Source organism: Zingiber officinale, chromosome 5A (genome assembly GCF_018446385.1).
Source record: "Zingiber officinale cultivar Zhangliang chromosome 5A, Zo_v1.1, whole genome shotgun sequence".
Taxonomy (NCBI): Eukaryota; Viridiplantae; Streptophyta; class Magnoliopsida; order Zingiberales; family Zingiberaceae; genus Zingiber; species Zingiber officinale.
In genome coordinates, this window is record NC_055994.1 from 133,758,440 (window position 1) to 133,775,755 (window position 17,316).

Here is a 17,316-nt window from a genome sequence, read left to right on the forward strand (position 1 = left end):
GGTTCTATTTATTTTTGCTGCTTCCGCTACTCGGAAAATTCCGGAAAAATATCTAAAAATTCCAGAAAAATCATTGAATATTTAGAATTTTCGGGCGTTACAATCCCCATACCTTATAAAAGTTCATCCTCGAACTTAGAACAATTCGTACTTCTGTCTCATGCTGGCCTCTGTCTCCCAAGTCGCCTCTGCTGCTGTGTGACTTTGCTACTTTCTTGTTCAGTAATTTCTTTACTGCTCGGTCTATTATCCGAATAGGCCGACCGTCATAGCTGAGATCATCACGGACCTGTACCAACCGTGGCTCAATCACCGGGTGTCGTCCGAATATGCTTCTTCACATGGAGACATGAAATACGTTGTGGACTGCTGACATCTCCCGAGGTAACTCTAGCTCATATGCTACCTTGCCCACTCTCTTCGTGATAAGGTATGGTCCCACATATCCGGGAGCTAGCTTGCCCTTCTTCCCAAAACGCATGACTCCCTTCATGGGAGCTACTATGAGGAAAACTGTATCCCCAATTGAAAACTCTAGGGGTCTGCGTCGAGATAGCTCTTCCGACGGCCTGTGCTATCTCTATCCTCCGCGAATCCATCAGATGGTCATGTGGTATCTCGCTACTAGATCCGCTCAAGCTCTAGTTCCTTCTGCTCACCACTCTCATACCAACAGATTGGTGATCCGCACCTCCGCCCATAGAGTGCCTCATAAGGTGCCATGCCGATAGTGGCCTGATAACTGTTGTTGTATGCAAATTCCGCTAGACTCGGATATTTGCACCAACTTCCTTGAAATCTAGGGCACAAGCCCTGAGCATATCTTCGAGTACCGATTTACTCACTCCGTCGACCATCCGTCTGAGGATGGAAGACCGTACGAATTTTAACTGGTGCCCATAGTCGATCGTACACACTTCCGTATGTGATGTAAATCTCGCCTCGTCGATATAATGGTTCAGGACTCCATGCACCGACGATCTCCTTGAGATACAACCGATCTAGCTGCTCCATGGAATAGGATATTCTGATAGCTAAGAAGTGGGTTGATTTAGTCAACCTGTCGACTATTACCCAGATAGCATCAAAACCATTCGTGGTTCCGGTAATCCCACTATGAAGTCCATAGAGATATCCTTCCACTTCCATTCTCGAACTGGATCACCGCGAACTCCTCCTGTCGCTAATGTTCCGCCTTAACCTCCGACGAGTTAGACAGATGCCGACGATTCGGCGATATCTCGCTCATCCTGTGCCACCAAAATCGCTTTTAGATCCCGATACATTTTGGTGGAACCAGATGATCGATAGAGTCCTGTGGCCTCGCCTAGAATCTGCTGTAGCTCCTCCCGATCCGAACACAAAGTCTGCCACCACAAGACACTACCCCACCGCGACATTCTCGAACTCTCCACTTTCTCGATTCGCTAACCTTGCTTGATTTTCTCGATTTCGGGATCCTGCTCTGAGCTGTCTGGATATCATCAAGCAAGGTAGATGCTAAGGACATAGTGGAAAGCCGCCCAACTATAAGCTCGAGACTAAAAGCCGTAATCTCCTTCCTTAGGGGTGGTGACATAGTTAAAGATAATAAGGTAGCATCGGACTTCCTGCTGAGTGCCTCGACCTTATTAGCTTTCCCCGGATGATAGAGGATATCTATGTCATAATCCTTGACCAGCTCTAACCATCTGTCGCATATTCGGATCCTTCCGAGTAAAGAAATACTTCAAACTTTGATGATCTAGATACACTCACCGAGCTCCGTACAAAAAATGTCTCCAAATCTTGAGAGCGAACACCATTGCTGAAGCTCAAGGTCGTGAGTAGGATAGTTCCTCTCATAATCCTTGAGTTGTCCGGAGGCATAGGCGATCACCTTGCCCTGCTGCATCAGTACCGCTCCTAATCCCAATTTAGAGGCGCCACTGTCGAAGCTGTCTGTGTTTTCTGGTATAGCTAAAATAGGAGCACTGGTCAATCTCCGTTTTAGTTCGCTGAAGCTGTTCTCGCAGTCCTCTGTCCACTGAAATTTCTTGTTCTTTCTGGTGAGAGCTGTCAGTGGGGAGGCTATCCTGGAGAAGTCCTTTACGAATTTCCTGTAGTAGCCTGCTAATCCCAGAAAGCTTCTGATTTCAGTGGCATTCCTGGGTCTCTTCCAGTTACTTACTGCTTCTATCTTGCTGGGATCTACCATAACACCATCCTTGGAGATGATGTGACCTAAAAAGGCTACCTGGTCTAGCCAAAATTCACATTTCGTGAATTTGGCATACAGCTGGTTCTGCTGAAGGATCTGCAAAACTGTCTTTAGATGCTCTGCATGGTCCTCCTGAGTGCTTGAATAGATAAGAATGTCATCGATGAACACGATGACAAACTTGTCTAAGTATTCTCTGAATACCCTGTTCATGAGGTCCATGAAAGTAGCTGGAGCATTTGTCACACCGAAAGGCATGACTACGAACTCATAATGTCCGTATCTGGTCCTGAAAGCTGTTTTAGGTATATCACCTTTCTTGACTCTAACCTGGTGATATCCTGATCTGAGGTCAATTTTAGAGAACACTGTGGCTCCCTTTAGCTGATCAAACAGTCATCTATCCCGGGAGAGGGTACCTGCTTTTAATTGTGACCTGGTTCAAGTCTATGCATAAGCGCATGCTTCCATCCTTCTTCTTCACGAACAACACAGTGCTCCCCATGGTGAGTGACTAGGCGATGAAACCCTTGTCAAGAAGCTCCTGAATTGCTCCTCAAGTTCCTTCGCCACCGAGCCATGGTACGGTGCCTTGGAAATTGGATTTGTGCCGGGAATGAGCTCTATCTCAAATTCGATCTCCCTGTCTGGTGCTAAGCCTGGTAGCTCTTCAGGGAAAACTGTTGGGTAGTCACAAACGACTCGAACCTCTGATAGTTGTTGGTTCTTGTCCTGGCTGGTGTTGACTACATTTGCTAAAAATCCCATGCATCCTGAATCTAATAGCTGCTGTGCTTTCAACGCTGAGAGAAACTTCCTGGCTTTTCTCTTTGGTTTTCCCACGTACTCAAACTGTAATCCTTCTTCAGGTTGGAATATGACCTTTTGTTTACGGCACTCTATAGACGCGCCGTATCTGATCAGAAAATCCATTCCAAAGATGACATCGTAGTCAGTCATTTCTAGCACTATCAGATCACCAAAAGTTCTCTGTCTGCTATAATGACTGGCACTGCTCTGAGCCAGTGTGTAGATGCCATGATGTCTCCTGAGGGTAGTGTTGTCAGAAACTGACTATTGAGTAACTCTGGAGGTGTTGCTAATTTCTCGGCAAACGCCCTGGATACATAAGAGTGGGTTGCCCCAGTATCGAATAAGACAGTTGCATTATGTCAGAAATACCGATCCGACTGTGACAACCGCCGAGGCATTTGCTACGTCCTCTCCGTCGCTGAGAAAATCCGCATTCGTGGTAGCCGTGGGGGCTTTAATCTGCCTCGATCGATCTCAGGACCATCTAAGGCAAGATACATCCGTGTAGTGCTACCGGCCGAGCTCCATACCGTATCACCGAGGCCGAGGAAGATCGTTTTGTTCGCACCGCTAGCCATGTGCCCTTCCTCCACATTCAAACAACCTCGCACCTTCGGCAAACTCCTGGATGATGTTTCCCACAAGTAGCACACTTGGGATGTCTGGAATGTTTTCCACCCGGTCCTCCCTTTGGGTCACCGCTTGCCTTACGCTTCCCCTTCCAGTTGGAGCTATGTCCCTGTTGTTTCTGCTGAGTACCGAGCCCGCTTGTCCCTTGGGCTCTGTGGAAACCTGCTCACTGGGTGATGTTGTGCTGATAGTGCTCGGTGATCGAGCACTACTCACTAGCTCCTCCGTGGTTTGTGGCCATGAACGCCACCACCACATTCATTGCGATCTCGGTCCGAGCATCTTCAAGATCAACCGCACCTGCTCCTTCTCCGAGCTGACTAGTTCGACATGACGGCCAACTGCTGAATTTCTTCACGGCCTCCGAATCGATAGGTTGCCCGACGAAACTCTCTAAACTCGCCATAGTGTCGGTTCGTGACTTGCATGTGAAAGAATTCCTCAAGAATTCTTTCTCGAGTTGGCCCATGTCATCCGATTTACTCGCCACTTCGATTTAATCCGCCCCACCACATGCGTGCTCTCAAGCAGAAGGAGGCACACTTCACCTTTTCGTGCTCGCCGCCTAGAAGCTCCATCGTGCTTTCCAAAGGTTTTAAACCATGCCCGAGCATTCCATGGTTCGCCGGTGCCCGAGAAGTTCTCGCTTCTCCGCCACGGATAAGGTAAGCTTTCTCTTAGCCTCGCCACGGCTACTGACTGGTACTGCAGGCTGAGCTGGTACAACCTCTGTGATTACTGGAGTCGTGAGGTTCGGTACTGGAGTGACTGGGGGAGTAGTTTGCTGGTTAGCCTTTAAGGAGGCTATCTCCTGCTGCTGCTAACTACTGCTGTAGCTGAGCCACTGCCTGCCTCGTGCTGGGGCTCAGCCGCTGCTGCTTTCTTAGCTGGACGTCCTCGTACCATTTTCTAAATAGCAGAGAACACATATATATATAACTGGGCTATCATGTTATAGTTAACTATTGGTAACATGTTATATACTATCACTGTAAACATGAATTAATTAACTACCAACATGAGAGCAAATATGAAAGCACATATAACTGATATGAAAGCTGAAAACAAAACTGAGTGAGAGATGTTCTTACTTGGAAGCTGTAGGCACAATGTTGATGTGTGTGTAGGAAGTAAGGAACTTGCTCTGATACCACTCTGTAACGACCCAACTCCTGGGTACTAGGCTGTGAGCCGGATCGCTACATTAACTACTGATGCTATTGTGCGGAAACTGGGTAAAATAAAATTTTACTAAACTATTGTAGTTGCCTCTGTTAACTCTGTGGGAGTGAGATTTCATATCCAACTACCTTCTAGATGTTCATAGCTATACCGAGGAGGTGAAACTGGAGCTTTGGATCGGTCCGTAGAATGATTCACTGGCACTCACGCGAACACTGGCTGGATCGGTCTGTGGACTGATCCAGCAAAGGCTGGATCGGTCGGCATGACCGATCCAGGTGTGTCTGGATCGGTCTGCAGACCGATCCAGGCACCTGGATACGCTGGGATACCCTCTGTTCGATGCTGGATCGGTCGGACGACCGATCAGATGGCATACTGTATGCCTCTGGATCGGTCGGCTGACCGATCCAGGACCCTGATACTGCAACGGATCGGTCGGCAGACCGATCCAACTCTGATATGAAATCAGAGTTCCTGATTTCAGAACTTTCAGGCACTGGAACGTGCCACAACTCACAGACATAGGTTCTAGATACATGAAAAACATTCTAACATTAACCTACATGCGTCCCAAACTGGACAAACTGAATAGTGCATAGTTTTACTGGATTAAAACATTTAACAAGCTAAGGACTAAACCATAAGTAAACTAATAACGTAAATGCTGGAATTAAGTTGTTTAGACCCCTAGGATCTTTATTCCAAACCCCTTGCACACACACACCTCCATAGCATTGTCCTCCAGCCTCCGCTAGTCCACTTTTCTTTTACCTGTATCTGCAGTATAAGAAAAGTAGTACCTGTAAGCTAAAGAGCTTAGTAAGAAACCATCTACCTCACAAAAACATGCAACGATGCGATTATGTTTTTAAAACATGCTGTTTGAAAACTGAACTGAGCATGGCAACATGGCATGGCATACAAACATGTACTGAACTGTTCATGGCATACAAACAAGCTGAGCATAGCATACTATATCTGAAACTAAGCATGAATACTGAACTGATCATGCATATACATCTAACTGGTCATGAACTCAAATCATGAAACTTAACTGAGATAATTAACTGAAACTGAACTAAGTTAGTGTTTCCATCACTGATTACATATTTGGAAAACTATATATAATAATAGATGAAAATACTAAACATGCTGCTGGGGCCCTGGCAACTGTACTTACTGTGCGCGCATCCCTACGAGACCCGGGATTGCAAGTTCCGAATCCAGCAGGGTTACTAGGTTATCTGAACCTAGGGACGACTGTGGGAGTCCAGCCCATGGATATCTGATCCAAATACAGTGCCAACTGAATAAAAGTAAAATACTGAATACTGTTTTATTTTACTTCGCTGTTCTAGGTTATCTGAACCTAGAGCTAGGTTATCTGAACCTAGAGGCTACTGTGGGAGCCCACCCAATGGATATCTGATCCATATAGCTGTAATAACTGATAATAAACTGAGTAAAATGTTTCTAATACGTTTTACATGCTGTTAGGACGCCTACTGGTGCATCCTTCTGAACTAGGCATTCTACCGAATGCTTGGTGTGCACTGAGAGCACACCCTATAACTGAAAACTGTAAAACTACTAAACTAACGTCAAAACTAACAAGCGAGAGCAATTATACTGCAGGTGAGGGGTTTCTTACCTCGTGTGCAAAGATTCTTACAAATCTAAGCGTTAGGTTTCCGGAGACGAAGACCTTCTCGATGAGCTGCTTGCGTCTACGCGTTCCTCTCGCGGAGGGGAACGTCCTTGTATCGAAGATCTCGCCGGAAGGTGCTCTCGTGACCCTTAGGGAAGGAACCCTAGGTTCCTTTTTGTTTGTGCTTGGGGGCGCCGAGAGAAGAGAGGAACCGAGAGGAAGAGAGGCGTGAGGGCTTCGGTGGAGAGGGATTTTGCCGAACCAAAATCTTAAAATAACCCAACTCCATCTTAGGTTTATTATTTATATTAAGTGGTTTAATAAACCCAACTCTAATATAAATATATTTGGTTCTCCTTTCTTTCAGCACGGCCCTGCTGGGTTCACCGGTTACTAAACTTATCCGTAAACCATGGGTCTCGGGTTCGATTCCCGCCTAAGCTATTTTGCGGTTCTATTTATTTTTGCTGCTTCCGCTACTCGGAAAATTCCGAAAAAATATCTAAAAATTCCAGAAAAATCATTGAATATTTATAATGCAGTTTCGAGAATTTTCGGGCGTTACACTTCGACTTCCACATCCGGTCCAGAGAACGAGCTACCGAGCCCTCTTTGACCATAGTCCGGAGAACGAGCTACCGAGCCCTCTCCAACTCCATCAGGTCCAGAGAACGAGCTACCGAGCCCTCTCTGACCACAGTCCGGAGAACGAGCTACCAAGCCCTCTCCGACTTCCACATGCCAAGCTTCCATACTTGGACTTCTCCCATGCCAAGCTCCCTGCTTGGACTTTTCTGTGCCAAGTCTCCATACTTGGACTTTTCCCGTGCCAAGCTCCCTGCTTGGACTTCTTGAAATAGATCAACTCAAGTCGGGTCAACTAGGTCAACCTTGACCAAGGGTTGCACCCACAACCTCCCAAGTTTTCCAATATTCTTGTCAAACATCAAGATACAACTCTTCTATTCTCGTCAAACATCAGAATAGAACTTTTCTATTCTCGTCAAACATCAAAATACAACTCGAGTCAGGTCAACTCGAGTCAGGTCAACCAGGTCAACCTTGACCAAGGGTTGCACCCACAACCTCCCAAGTTTTCCAATGTTCTTGTCAAACATCAAGATACAACTCTTCTATTCTCGTCAAACATCAGAATAGGACTTTTCTATTCTCGTCAAACATCAAAATACAACTCGAGTCAGGTCAACTCGAGTCAGGTCAACCAGGTCAACCTTGACCTAAGGTTGCACCAACACAAACCACTCCAATCGATCAGCCGATCGATTGGAAAGTCTGATTTCAACTAGAAGTGTCTAATTTCAGGTTTTTGATCAGATAGCAAGTTTAGCTCCCATTCTTCAGTGTACGTACAACAATGACTAGGTAATTAGAACACAAGTTATAGGTTCTTACTAGTCGTTAGCAGGGTAGACTTTAATTAGTACAGCTTCCGCACCTTATAGTTCAGTTAGCACAATGATTGTAACCCCCGGCCTTACAGCCTAGTCAGTAGAAGGCATGTCGTTATAGACATTCTGAAGAAAGGTGGTACGGGCGCCCGGAGGCAAAAATTCTATCCTGTCGTCACGGGGAGCGCGCTGATTGGCCAGACCTACGTCACAGTCCGAGCGCCCGGAAGGGATCCAGGCACCCAGAGCATCCTATATAAGGAGGTCTCGTCTTGAAGCAAAATACAACTCACAACTACGTCTTCCAACGCTTGCTATACAGCTCTGTGCTCTTGCGACACTGCAAAGCTTCTCCGACAACGTGCTACATTTTTTTTCCTTAATTGTTGTCGGTATTTCATTTATTTAGCATTCATGTACTTTAATTTTGTAATCATCTTTTCGAACTGCTAGTGGATTGCCCAACGAAAGCACTCGACGAGTGCGGGCCTTAGAATAGGAGTCGACCAAGGCTCCAAACCAAGTAAATTGGTTCTTGTTAGCATTGCTTTTATTCTTTTCCGCTGCGTATTCTCTATGAACATTTTCGATCGATATTCACCCCCTCCCCCCATCTATCGACTTTCGTGATCCAACAACTTGATCTGGCCGATCGACAACACTTCATTGCCCATGAAGCCGTAGAGCGGAGTCGACATGAGCAACAGTTGACTCCGGTCAATTTGCAATTGATCGAAGACCTTCCTGCATATGATATTTACCGAGCTCCCTGTATCAATAAAAGTTCGATGGACTGTATAGTTGGAGATTACCACTCGGATGATTAATGCATCATTATGGGGGACCTCCACTCCCTCCAAATCCTTAGGGTCGAACCTAATCTCGGGTCCCTCAGCTTTTTCCTTGCTGCAGCCAACAGCATGTATCTCGAGCCGTCGAGCATGCAACTTCCTTTCTCGGTTAGAATCTCCACCGATTGGCCCTTCGACGATCACTCCTATCTCCCATCAAGCGACATTATTCCGGTTCTCTTCTTCCCTTGCGGACAGTCTAGTCTGTTTGGAAGAGGCTCGGATAGGGATTCGGTCCCGATAGTGGTGGCGTGGCTCGATCATCCTCTCCTTCTTCCTTCGTTCTGCAGATTGACTTCGATGACGCCGAACTGGGAGTGGCGATCGACAGCGGTATCCGTGCGGAATTGACCAATTAGTTGCCAGGTCGTAGCAGTCCCTAGTGTGTGCGTTGTTGATTGGTGGAAACTATAAAACATTGGTGCCCACCTCCTACCTCCTGGGTGAGTGGCCGCCACCTGCTGTACGACATTTGGCTTAGTCTCCTGGTGTGAAGGAGCTTCCGACCGGGGCCCTTTAGATGGCTGATGACTACTCGATTGACGCCACTCGAATGCTACTGCAGGCTCGGCGGTCGTCTCTTTCTTCCGTGCCACCTGGGCTTCTTTCACATTAATGTACTCATTGGCCTTTTTTTGGAGATGACCAAAGTCCTTCGGTGGCCGCCGAATGAGTGATCAGAAGAACTCTCCCTCGGTGAGCCCTTGGGTGAAGGCGCCCACCAATACATCTAAGGAGATGGCTGGAATGCCCATCGCCACCTGATTGAAGCGCCGGATGTAGGCCCTCAGGGCCTCTTGGGGCCCTTACTTCAGAGAGAATAGATTCACACTAGTCTTCTAGTGGCAGCGACTACTAGCAAAGTGGTGTAGGAATGCCGTTCGGAAGTCCTTGAAACTGCAGATCGAGCTGTTCGACAACCTTTTGAACCATCGTTACGCTGATCCAGACAGAGTAGTAAGGAAGATTCGGTATTTCACTCCGTCCGTATACTGGTGAAGGGTGGCCACATTGTCCAACTTTGGCAAATGGTTGTCGGGATCGGTCATTCCATTATACTCTCCGATCGTCAATAGGGTATAATGCTTCGGCAGAGGGTCATTTAGGATCCCCTCTGGAAATTGTTGATTGACCTACTCAAGTTGTAACAACCCAAATTTCCTCATTTCGAGTCCTAATAGTAATTAAAAATATTTGGAAATACTTTAAAATTATTCTAGAGGTTTTTAGAAATTTTTAGAGTATTTTTATACAATTTTTGGAGTTCGTTTGGTATTTTTACCAAAAGAAACAAGTTAGAGGCCAAAAGAGGTCGGGCCGAGGTTTGAATCGGAGACCTCTGGTTAAGCAAAGCCTTAAGTTGTTTCGGGTGACTAGGAACCCAGTAGGGTCGTGCTGATTAAAGAAAGAGCGTAAATGATTTAAGTAGTAGTTAATAACAGAAATATTTAGGTATTAAAAGGGAGATAAAGAGAGAATTAGGGATTATTTTCCGAGACCTAAATTTCCTCTCCTCTCTCGTGTGCGACGATGTTCCCTGCTCGAGCGAAACCAGGAAAGAGGAAGATAGGGCTTCTCTCCGGTGACCGGTCCAGAGTGATCTTCGAGGGCCTTCTCCACCATCGCGATCACCTTGCCGAGGAGAACACGTAGATGTGAAGGAGTTGCCGAGATTTCGAGTTTTCTCCGAAACCCTAGAAGTGATTTCGTTTGTAAGTCCAAGAATAAGGTAAGTGCTTCTCACCTGCGGTAGGAGTAGCTTTTGGAGTTTGTTTTTTTCCTTGTTTTCTGAAACATGATGTAGGGAGCAATGTATCTGATGTTGCTGCCGTGAATCTCAAAGAAAGGAAATAGATTGGTTTGTCTAGCATGTGGTTTGTTTTCTTCAGGCTTTGTAGTTAGAGATTCGGATTCTTTTTGATGTAGATCCTTCTATTTGTGATCTTAATGGGTATGAACAGTTCATATGGAGTTATACAGGTTTCCTTGGATTTTTGCTACTAGGAAATGAATATGAGATAGTATAGATCTGTTCTTTTAGCATGAAGGTTGATTTGTGGTCACTGCAATGAACGGTCATGTGTAGCAACTCGGTTCCCTTTGGTTTCCTTGCCGTGGCACTAAGCATGAAGAATGGTTATGTTTTGTAGGTTTCTAGTGGTAGATTCTTTATCAGTTGCATAGTGTATAAATTTCTATATAACCTGTGAGCATGCCGTGGGTTTTTGCCTCATTTTTGGGTGTATGTGTCATGAACAGATAGCCTTAGTTTTTAGTTCGTAAAGTAAGAAACTTAGCATTGTATGCAGATTTTGTTAAGCTTTGTATGCAGATTTCTGTTAAACTTTGTATGCAGATTTTTGTTAAGCTTTGTATGCAGATTTTGTTAAGCTTCGTATGCAGATTTCTGTTAAGCTTTGTATGCAGATTTCTGTTAAGCTTTGTATGCAGTTTTAGAATCTGTTTAAGCATTACAGTTTTGTACGAGGCATTATTTTATTAGAAGTATTAACAAGAACAAGTATTTTACTTGAAGAGGCTAGTACCCGACTTCCGAGGTTGTCGTTAAACAAATCCAGGTGACCGTTTCCGAGGTCTCGGCCCTGGTAAGACCAAGGTCTTTACCCTCGTAGGACTGGTGACTCGCTACCTCAATTTCTATTAGGGAGCGCGCGATGGTACTAAGCCTGGGCCCAAGAGATTATTATTTTGAAGTATAAAAGTATAAGTTTTGAACAAGTGGAATAAGCTCCACATAAGTTTAAAAATCAGCAAGCTTAGTTCTTTTATTCTTACATGTTTAGATTTTCTTATTGCTATTAGATGAGCATGAGTAGCTTTACATATTTAGCATTTCAGTCTATTTTGATTTCCTTGCTATTAGATGAGCATGAGTAGTATTTCTTTTAAAGAATTTAGTTCTTAGATTTATTCCTGTTCACATGCATATCCGAGTTTTGTGAGTTAGATAACGCTTACTAAGCATTCGCTTATAGTTGCATTTTCCTCTTACTGCAGATAAAGGAAAAGGAAAACTATAGGGAAGGAAGGTGACAAGGAGGTGTGGATGGATGTGTGATGTCTGGACTATGGAAGCCTTGGGATTTTCTTAAAGAATTTATTAAAAATTTTGTATTTAGATTGTTAGCGAAATTTAGGTGGATTATGTCCTTTTGCATTGTTAGAACTATTCTTTCATGTTGATGGTTTATTCATAGAATGGTCTTATGTATTTAGAATTTTTCCACTTAAATTGCTATGCACATTAGTTCCGTTATTTGAGTTGGATTATTGTTGCATGCATGTTCAGATTGTTATATAGTTTTAGTTGAGAACAAATGCTTGAATAGAATGTATAGATGAATTATTTATGTTTCCAGCTGTTACTTATTATATCCTTTCTCATTTTTGATAGTTTTAAGTATTGATATTTACATGTGAGCAACACTAGTTAAGAAAAGTTAATAGTACAGTAACGTCCCACTCCCACAGACTAGTAGGGAGGAGGGTGGGGTGTTACACAGGCGAGTCGTCTTCCCTCGCCGCTTTTCCTTTTCGTGCATCCCGCACGGGTGCCTCATTCGAGGAAGATCCCCGGTCTCTATCCGCTCGGCCTCTATCTTCTGGGGAGCCCATGATTGCACTCGGTTGAAGGGGATTGGCACATTACAGGTGTCCCCATAGCAGCCGATCGGTCTCCTATTTAGCTCCTGAGCCGAAAGTTGATCCGCTCGATCTTCTCTTTCTCTTTCAGTCTGCCGACCTGCTGTAGAGGCAACGGGCTCATGCATTGGTCGATCGGCCAACAACTGTTGTTGTTGCTCCAATATTTTTGTCACTCGAGCTTGCATTAGTGCATCAAGTTCCTCTTGCGTCAGTGTCACTGTTGTGAGTCGTCAAGCGTCTTCTATTTTATTATTTGGATACAGGCAATGTTCTCACAAATGACACCAAATTGATCCTGTCCGAATGAAGGAAACTGGAAAGCAGGAAATGGGGTGACCACTGAAGAGATGAAGACTTCGATCCTACAAAATAAAACTAAAACCAGGGAAGGGGTTTCTAGCATTGGCTCTCCGATGCTCAAGTCAAAATTAAGAGGAGAATGAGTAATCCAGAAAATAAAAAATCTTACCTTCCTCATACATGGCGTACCCTTTTATATCTTTTTTTTTTTGTAATTTTCACCTGCTCTTATTTAATGATATTAATTGTCAGAGGAAGACTTATTTGTCTTGACCTTCGTATATTGATGATAAATGTAGTATTTTTCTTTGTCTTGACTTCCTCATATTTAATGATAGACGGAGTGTTCTCTTTTGCTTTCTCGTCTCCTTCTGTGTAATGTCATTCTTTGAGCCGGATGGGCGGTCTGAATGGCCACTCCTCTGCCCATGATGCCTCGCCCCCCCCCCCGGGTGATATCCGCTTGGCCACTACTCTGCTGACCGGGATAATTGTAAGCCCGGTATTAACCGTCTTAATTTTGACCGACACCGTATCAATTGACCTGTGACATGTGGACTCTTCCTTATCATCACATTAAAGAGTGTTTTTTTAAAAAAAATCAAATGAATAATTGATGATAAAGGAATATAATAACATTTTTTAATTGTTTTTTTAATTACCAAACAAATATTGGATAAGGAGCACAATACGTTGACTAGATAGCAGTCATATGACGAATTATTTATGAAAGAGAAAAATCACAGTTGACATTTTGTACCAGTGACAAGTCCAGATAATATACCACTGACAAGGACACATAAATAGGGATGGATTATATGTGTCCATCCGTAACAAGAGACCACATATAAATTCAACTGATTTGCCTTTAATTAATTAATTAATTTGACGGGGTACGCTGCGGAGGACGACGGTCTCGATGGTGAGGCCGGGGCCGAAGCCGAAGAGCACCCCCCACTGACATCCTTGGCCAGTGGTGGCGCAGCCCTCCGCAGCTGACAGCTTCCTCATCTCGTCCATGATGAACAGCACAGAGGCGCTCTGCATGTTGCCGTACTCCCTCAGCACGTGCCTCGTCGCCGCCAGCTTCTCCGGCCTCAATCGTACCCTCGCTTCCACCTGGTCTATGATCGCCCGCCCGCCCGGGTGCACGATCCAGAACAGCTCGTTCCAGTCCCCCGCCTCCACCCCGAACGCCGACTCCAAGCACCGTTCTATGTTCTCGCCCACCACCGCCGGCAACCTGCTCGCCAGGTGGAACGTCAGGCCGATCTCCCGCAGGTGCCCCCCGACCATCTCCTCGCTCTCAGGAAGCATAACCTGTCAATCAACGATTTGATATTTATGTTTGTTTTAAGAATTCTCATTTAAGAAATGTGGAATTTAATTTAATTATCACCTGAGTCGCTGAGGCCACCTCGTAGATAGGTCTCTCCGTCTCATCCGTGTCCGCACCGACGATGACTGCCGCGGCGCCATCGCCAAAAAGAGCCTGCCCGATCAGGTTCTCGATGTGGTCGTCTCCGGGGCCGCGGAAGAACATAACGTTGAGCTCGGAGCAGACCACCAGGACGCGCGCGCCCTTGTTGTTCTCCGCCAGGTCCTTGGCCACGCGCAGGGCGGTGCCGCCGGCATGGCATCCAACGTTGTAAAGCATCACGCGGCGCACGTGCAGCGGCAGGCCTAGGAGCTGGAGGAGGCTGTAGTCGGCACCGGGTAGGTCGACGCCGGCGGCAGAGCAGAAGACGAGGTGTGTGATGTCGGTGACGGGGTGTCCCCACTCCTTGATGGCCTTGTCGGCCGCCTCCTTCGCCAGGCGTGGCACCTCCTCGACCACGATCCTCTGCCGCGCGTCGAAAGAGGGGGTCATGTACCCGCACAGGCAGGGGTTCTCCCGCAGCACCTCCTCCGTCAAGCACATGTGCCGCTTCCTGATCATCGATTTCTCACCTAATCAATCTATCAAAATTAGCCCACCAATCAAGAATCCCATCGATAATTAGTTATTTATAGTTAAAGTTCATCGATCTAGTTAATTACAAATCCGCTTAAACTTCTGCTGGAGCTCTGTCTTGCCCTCCGCGTCAGTGATGCGGAAGTAATACTCAGGGTACTGCATCTGGTCGACGAAATGGGAGGGATTGGCCGTGCCGATCGCGAGGACGTTAGCCGCGCCGTCGGCCGGCGGTGTTCGGCTGAAGGCTTCCATGACCGCCGCCATCGATTGGATGGAGCTAGCTAGCAAACTAATTATAGTAAAAACTGGTGATGGACAGAGGAACTAAGAAACCTCGACATTCTATTTATAGAGTCCGTTGGTTCAGCACGATCTTTAAAGACGTCCGGCCAGTTCAATCACTCATAACGTAAGTCACGTGAATGTTTTTTTTTTTTTTGTTTTTTTTTTCCGTTCTGTCGTTAAGCCACTCACCTACCACACCTACCACCAAGAGTGACATGACATGACATGATCTTCACTTGTAAAACCGATGAAAAATAAATTAATAGTGCTCGCCTATCCCCTTCTAGAGATACTTTAATGATAGATTCTATAGAAATTGAATGATCTTATTTGGTCAAATAGGCGATAAATTCTCATATTTCTTTTATTATGATATTTTTGAATAACTTTTCGTATTTATATATGGGTGATAATTTGAATGTATTACCGCTAAATCATGGGTGATAATATGAATGTATTACCGCTGAATCATAACCTCAAAGACATGTAAATCCGATGAAGTTAACTATAATAGAGAGTCAAAGTACGCCATCCAATTGAAATTTTTTAACAAATTAAAAGAAAAAGGACGATAAGAGCGAACATCTGAAGGGGCACGCTTGGCGGAGGCAACATCGTTGACCGTTCAGCAAAGTCTTACACACACCTAGAGGTGTTCATTATTCGGGTCAATCCATTAACTTGTCCGATCCAAATAACATTCGGATTATTTTATTTAGTTAAATGAAATTCGAGTCGGTTGAATGAACTGACCCAAAATATTAATTGAGTTAATAATTTAATTTTAGATTTAACTCCCCATCCGAATAATCTGCTCGAAATCCGAATAAAGAATTAATATATATGATACGGTGCGTATTTTGTGGGGGTCGATAAGATGATGTGGCTCGAAGTCAGGCCAACGTGACCGGTCAACAGTCCAGCTGACGAGGAGGTCAAGAGGGTCAGAAGTCAGGCCAACGTGACCGGTCAACAGTCCAGCTGACAAGGAGGTCAAGAAGGTCAGAAGTCAGCCCAATGTGGCCGGTCAACAGTCCAGCTGACGAGGAGGTCAAGAGAGCTAGAAGTGGCTTAGCCCTGATAGTAAGTAGTAAAGGGGTTCATGGGCCACATACAGCTACAGATGGAGACTACCGGTAGGTCTGTTTATAGACCCAGCGTGCAGGTCGGAACGCTCATGCCCTGGATGAAAGCAAACAGATGCGGGTCGGGAATCAGACCCAACATGCGGGTCGGGAATCAGACCCAGCATGCAGGTCGGAACGCTCATGCCCTGGATGAAAGAAAACAGATGCGGGTCGAGAATCAGACCTAGCGTGCAGGTCGGAACGCTCATGCCATAGATAAAAGCAGACACGTGTTGGTCGGCGGACAGACCCGGCGTGCAGGTCGGAACATTCATGCCCTGGAGGAAAGCAGACAGATGCGGGTCGTGAATCAGACCCCGTGTGCAGGTCGGAACGCTCATTCCCTGGATATGCGGGTCGGCGGACAGACCCAGCGTGCAGGTCGGAACGCTCATGCCCTGGATAACAGCAGACAGATATGGGTCGGCGGACAGACCCAGCGTGCAGGTCGTGACGTTCATACCATGGATAACCGTGGACAGGTGCAGGTCAGGGAGCCGACCTAGCGTACAGGTCGTGACGTTCATACCATGGATAACCGTGGACAGGTGCAGGTCAGGGAGCCGACCCAGCATGCAGGTCATGACGTTCATACCATGGATAACCGTGGACAGGTGCAGGTCAGGGAACCGACCCAGCGTGCAGGTCGGGACGTTCATACCATGGATAACAGCGGACAGATGCAGGTCGGGAATTAGACCCAGCGTATAGGTCGGGATGTGCATGCTTCAAATGACGCAGATGAAGGTGGGTCAGGAGACCAGACACTACATGACAAATAGGCCTGCAAGGAATCGTAACCACCTGTCAGAGAACAATCATCACATGTCAGGGAATATTCTAATGGGGGAGGCTCATACTCTTCTTGGTTCCTCCGCCAGCCTATAAGAGAAAGCCACGTGTCGACCACCGCCAGACAGAGCCTGACATCCGACATTCCCTGACATTCACCAGGTTCCAGAAGCCTCAGTTGCAGTATAAAAAGGGATGCATTGTCCCTTACGCAGGTACGCTCATTCGTCATTTCTTACCAGTCTTTTACTTTTCGTGCTTTCTCTATGATTTCTGGGGAAAAAGTACTTGACTTGAGCGTCGGAGGGCCTGACCCGAGGACTTTTTCCCTGGTTTCTGGTCTCTAACGACCGGTGGACTCGTCTGAGTGTGTACAGATCAATAGCATCATCATCCTGATCCTTTCTATCTGTAGAACCGCCCGTGCGAACCTGTCTAGAGGGTACCTCGCTG

At 46.0% G+C, this 17,316-nt stretch overlaps 1 protein-coding gene across 1 annotated transcript; it reads right to left on the reverse strand.

Annotated features, from left to right (window-relative positions):
- Window positions 1-13,399: 13,399 nt before the first annotated feature.
- Window positions 13,400-14,970, reverse strand: LOC121983267 (phenylpropanoylacetyl-CoA synthase-like). Its single transcript, XM_042536214.1, has 3 exons — window positions 14,743-14,970; window positions 14,102-14,652; window positions 13,400-14,022 (listed from the first exon to the last, which is right to left on the reverse strand). The coding sequence occupies exons 1-3, from the start codon at window positions 14,921-14,923 to the stop codon at window positions 13,579-13,581; spliced, it is 1,176 nt and encodes a 391-aa protein (XP_042392148.1). The 5' UTR covers window positions 14,924-14,970; the 3' UTR covers window positions 13,400-13,578.
- Between the last annotated feature and the right edge of the window lie 2,346 nt (window positions 14,971-17,316).